Source organism: Pistacia vera, unplaced genomic scaffold (genome assembly GCF_008641045.1).
Source record: "Pistacia vera cultivar Batoury unplaced genomic scaffold, PisVer_v2 Contig227, whole genome shotgun sequence".
In the NCBI taxonomy this organism is placed as follows: Eukaryota; Viridiplantae; Streptophyta; class Magnoliopsida; order Sapindales; family Anacardiaceae; genus Pistacia; species Pistacia vera.
Window position 1 is genome coordinate 1,456,611 of NW_022196032.1, and position 5,614 is coordinate 1,462,224.

The 5,614-nt window shown below is 34.3% G+C and overlaps 2 protein-coding genes across 2 annotated transcripts; both read right to left on the reverse strand.

Annotated features, from left to right (window-relative positions):
- Positions 1-326: 326 nt before the first annotated feature.
- Positions 327-1,969, reverse strand: LOC116130960 (peroxidase 60-like). The gene is made up of 4 exons (XM_031416634.1): positions 1,751-1,969; positions 1,485-1,664; positions 1,185-1,344; positions 327-815 (listed from the first exon to the last, which is right to left on the reverse strand). Exons 1-4 carry the CDS (start codon positions 1,967-1,969, stop codon positions 397-399), a joined length of 978 nt encoding a protein of 325 aa, XP_031272494.1. The 3' UTR covers positions 327-396.
- Positions 1,970-3,172: 1,203 nt separating this feature from the next.
- Positions 3,173-3,853, reverse strand: LOC116130961 (peroxidase 60-like). The gene is made up of 3 exons (XM_031416635.1): positions 3,635-3,853; positions 3,369-3,548; positions 3,173-3,223 (listed from the first exon to the last, which is right to left on the reverse strand). Exons 1-3 carry the CDS (start codon positions 3,851-3,853, stop codon positions 3,173-3,175), a joined length of 450 nt encoding a protein of 149 aa, XP_031272495.1.
- Positions 3,854-5,614: the final 1,761 nt, after the last annotated feature.

Below are 5,614 nucleotides of genomic sequence, written 5' to 3' on the forward strand. Positions count from 1 at the left end.
ATATATCATCTATTCTAGTTAATTATTTAATTTGTCCGGTTGTTATTGTAAACTTTATTCGATCTAATATTTATTGACTGCTAATTATTAAACTGTATCGAAAGGATATCCTTTCTTTTGTTTTGTTTATGTCAATTATCAATCACAAATTATTAATCTATATTGTATCCCGATGATCATAGATACATACAAGAAGAATATCTGATTTTTTTTACCTTACACTTGTTTCCTTTTTCTGCATGAAAATTTCCGGTGTAATTCTTTTTTAATATAAAATTCCTCAATAAAACAAATATTGGATGATTATATTGATGAAAACACGACAGATCAGAACAATTGTCAATAGAAAAAAGAAAAGAAAAATGTTTAAATTGTGTAGAATTTCTCTCCCTTCAATTAGAAGCGTCTATTGACGGCTCGACAGGACTTCCTGATCTCCCCTTGCTTGCCAGTAAGAACTTGAATTGCTCCCATCTTAACCATGGCCCGACCAAATTTAGTTGAAAAATCAAACCCATTTGCTACCTTGTCCACAGTGGCTTTGGTTAAAGAATCCAAAGCTAGATCCTGGTCAATTTGGAGAACCCCTCTGTGCATTTTAATTTGCTTGTGGAAAGAGTTGTCAACTATGGAAGCACTTTTTGGATTCTGGTCAAGATTAACGGTGTTAAAACCAGTTGAATTCTGGGGACACATCTTTTTCAGAGTTTCAAGTAATGATAAATCCATGGAAGGGTCAGGTTTTCCAGTGTTTTTGTAATTGTACAGACGAGCCTGGAAGAGATTGCAATGTGCTACTCCAATTGTATGACCACCTATGTGCACCAAAACAAAACAAATAATACTTCGAGATTATACCCATAGAATCACTTGACAATATATATAGAGTAATTCTCTAATAAAAATGTCTTAATTTTAATTTTGCTAGGACTGTGTTTATATACCATTGGATTTACCTTATGGGAGTGAATCAGTGAAATAATATTTTACAACTCAAATTCAACAACTTACATACATGGTCTTACAGATTAATATCAAGTGGTCCTATTTAAATAATTATTTTATATATATAGAGTAATTCTCTTGTCAGGTTAACACGTTATGATATTAATTAATTTTGTCAAAACCTTGTTTATATATATTTTTATATATGTCAGATGAATAAAAAGTGGAAAGGAAAGTACCAAGAAGGTAAACCATGTCTGTTGCATCGAGTCCTTTCTCAGCAAATACTGCTATGGATTGAGAAACTGTAATAGTAGGACCTGGGAGTTTTACGTTTTTGGCAAGAGATACAAAACCATCTCTTCTTCCTGTTTCCACACTGTATTTCCCTCCTCCACTCTGCATGTACAAAAGCATATGAGTTTTGGAAAAAGTAGCTACAACATTTCTGTCAGTCTTTTTCTGATAATCTTTTAAGAGAATTTATTTATACTACATATATATAAGAATATCAGGATTTTATTTTTTTTTATTCTTACCAAGTAAACAACATCCCTGGTTGCTATGGCAATGATATCAGCACAAGAGACGACTCCAGGGCAAAATTTCTCGACAGCATCCTTTACTGCATCAATAACTTCGTAACCCCTTACACTTAAATTCGGACCTGCAGTTTTCTCAGTGGAGTTTCCATCCAGGAGAATCGATGCATCGCATCCCTTTTTCACCATAAAGTGCGATTCAAATTAGCTTATTCATATCATATAATGACATGTTTGGTAGCTAAAAAATTAAGATAACTTACATTGACAAAGCAGTCATGAAATTGCATCCGAATGAGAGCTGGTGCAATAGTTCTGTCTTTCAAAAACTTTACGGTAACAACGGCTCTAACAATAGACTCAACATCTAACAATCCACACTTTCCTCTATAAAACCCGACCTGAAGTGCGCCATCGCAATGCCCTGTAAGGTTGACAAAAATGAGGCCAAGGGCTAGAGCAAATGCAGCTACTGTTGACATCTTCATATTCTTTAGTTTTGGGATATACAAATTCGATCTATATATGAAAGCAAGTATTGGTTTCCTTTATATATCTAGGCATGCTAAAAGAACGTGAATAAAAAATGGAAACCTTGAGTGAACTGGAACTGCAAGTTGATTGGTGAGCACCACGATTTCACAATGAAGTTCCTTATTTTAGTAGAGTGATAAAACGTGCAGCCATGTAAACATTTATATATATAAAAACAATGCATACATGATAGAGTAGAGCTGTCACACGTTAGTAAAATATAAACATTATTTTGACTTTTGTATTGTTAATATGCATAGATATTATAATTTTTCCATTTAAGAAGTTAAAATATAGCTGAGAGAGGAATAGAGATGCATAGAATTTTAGCAACCTTTGACTTTAATGATCAAATCTCAGACCATTTCTGGTGTGGCCAATGACAGAACCCTGAAATTATGTTTGAGGGGCCAAAATTAATGTTTAATAAAGAGGCAAACCAAAGTAAAAACTAAAATTATTTAGGAAATTACATTTAATGGGAAAAAAATGTAAGTTTAAGAAACATGGGGCAAAGTTAAAAGAGTAACTTTTATAGGATAAAATTGAAACTTTTTTTACATGAAATCTCAAGAAAATAATCCAAAGCCTGGAGTGGCAATGGCCATCCCACGCGTATCAGCAGTCTGCCATTGGGTGTGGCAACAAAAGAACCCAAGCTATAGATATAATACAACATGAAACGTACGTGTCTATGCATTACAAGTTTTGCATTCTTGATTTATAAGTTTCAAGTTATGAGTTTAGAAGTTTTATGTTCATGAATTGTTACGTTGATGTAATATAGCAAAGAACAACTGACTACTGATACAAACAGGGGTGGAGCCAAAAAATATTTCCTGGAGGGCCAAAATGCTATCTTCAATGAATAACAGGGCCATAAGTAATAAGAAAAGTTACATCTACTGGAGCTAAAGTGTTACCTTAAAAAACTAGGGGTGGCAAAAATGAGAAAATCTATATTTATAGGGGTTAAATTTTTATTTTTTTACAAAATTTAAAGATTTTTGTGGGGCCTGGGGTGACCAAATCCTAAACGTAGCTCTGCCCCTGGATAAAAACAATAAATCTAACCAACACTACAGTCAATTGATGAATAAGATTACTACATCATTTCTATAGAATCAAACTTAATGTCTTCCTAACTTATACTAGATCAATANTCTTCTTCCTGTTTCCACACTGTATTTCCCTCCTCCACTCTGCATGTACAAAAGCATATGAGTTTTGGAAAAAGTAGCTACAACATTTCTGTCAGTCTTTTTCTGATAATCTTTTAAGAGAATTTATTTATACTACATATATATAAGAATATCAGGATTTTATTTATTTATTTTTTATTCTTACCAAGTAAACAACATCCCTGGTTGCTATGGCAATGATATCAGCACAAGAGACGACCCCAGGGCAAAATTTCTCGACAGCATCCTTTACTGCATCAATAACTTCGTAACCCCTTACACTTAAATTCGGACCTGCAGTTTTCTCAGTGGAGTTTCCATCCAGGAGAATCGATGCATCGCATCCCTTTTTCACCATAAAGTACGATTCAAATTAGCTTATTCATATCATATAATGACATGTTTGGTAGCTAAAAAATTAAGATAACTTACATTGACAAAGCAGTCATGAAATTGCATCCGAATGAGAGCTGGTGCAATAGTTCTGTCTTTCAAAAACTTTACGGTAACAACGGCTCTAACAATAGACTCAACATCTAACAATCCACACTTTCCTCTATAAAACCCGACCTGAAGTGCGCCATCGCAATGCCCTGTAAGGTTGACAAAAATGAGGCCAAGGGCTAGAGCAAATGCAGCTACTGTTGACATCTTCATATTCTTTAGTTTTGGGATATACAAATTCGATCTATATATGAAAGCAAGTATTGGTTTCCTTTATATATCTAGGCATGCTAAAAGAACGTGAATAAAAAATGGAAACCTTGAGTGAACTGGAACTGCAAGTTGATTGGTGAGCACCACGATTTCACAATGAAGTTCCTTATTTTAGTAGAGTGATAAAACGTGCAGCCATGTAAACATTTATATATATAAAAACAATGCATACATGATAGAGTAGAGCTGTCACACGTTAGTAAAATATAAACATTATTTTGACTTTTGTATTGTTAATATGCATAGATATTATAATTTTTCCATTTAAGAAGTTAAAATATAGCTGAGAGAGGAATAGAGATGCATAGAATTTTAGCAACCTTTGACTTTAATGATCAAATCTCAGACCATTTCTGGTGTGGCCAATGACAGAACCCTGAAATTATGTTTGAGGGGCCAAAATTAATGTTTAATAAAGAGGCAAACCAAAGTAAAAACTAAAATTATTTAGGAAATTACATTTAAGGGGAAAAAAATGTAAGTTTAAGAAACATGGGGCAAAGTTAAAAGAGTAACTTTTATAGGATAAAATTGAAACTTTTTTTACATGAAATCTCAAGAAAATAATCTAAAGTCTGGAGTGGCAATGGCCATCCCACGCATATCAGCAGTCTGCCATTGGGTGTGGCAACAAAAGAACCCAAGCTATAGATATAATACAACATGAAACGTACGTGTCTATGCATTACAAGTTTTGCATTCTTGATTTATAAGTTTCAAGTTATGAGTTTAGAAGTTTTATGTTCATGAATTGTTACGTTGATGTAATATAGCAAAGAACAACTGACTACTGATACAAACAGGGGTGGAGCCAAAAAATATTTCCTGGAGGTCCAAAATGCTATCTTCAATGAATAACAGGGCCATAAGTAATAAGAGAAGTTACATCTACTGGAGCTAAAGTGTTACCTTAAAAAACTAGGGGTGGCAAAAATGAGAAAAGCTATATTTATAGGGGTTAAATTGTTATTTTTGTACAAAATTTAAAGATTTTTGTGGGGCCTGGGGTGACCAAATCCTAAACGTAGCTCTGCCCCTGGATAAAAACAATAAATCTAACCAACACTACAGTCAATTGATGAATAAGATTACTACATCATTTCTATAGAATCAAACTTAATGTCTTCCTAACTTATACTAGATCAATAGTAACAGGTTTTGTAGTGTAGACGGTAAAATCTATCCGGAATGTCATAAAGATGATCTTGTGAGGACGAGGCCACTGACAATCTTGTAAACCTGCAAAGACAAAAAAAAAGAGTGAACACGAAGAAGTTGGGGACATCGATGTGGTGTCGATTGTAGGCACTCCGACGCTCAAGTCAGCACTGTTGTTGGAAATTTAGTAAGGTTGAGAGCGGGAAAGGTTTTACCAGGAGTGGTTGGCTAGGCCGGAAACTTATCGGCGTAGAGTGGTCGGAGCTCGGCTCTATGGTGATTATCAGCGTAGAGTGGTCAGAACTAGACTTTAAGGTGGAGAAAAATGGTGGTTCTTGGGAGCAAAAACTTAGTAAGCAAAAGAGAGGGTTTGTGATTAAATGAATAATGAGAGGTCTGGCCTCTGTTCATATAGTGAGCCAAGAAAGCTTAAGTCCTTATAGAATTAGGTGTTCTCGCAATAGGAGTTTGAGTAAACAGAAAACTTGTAGTGTTAATCCATGTAGGAGTACGAGTATTAGTTCATGTAAGACTAGG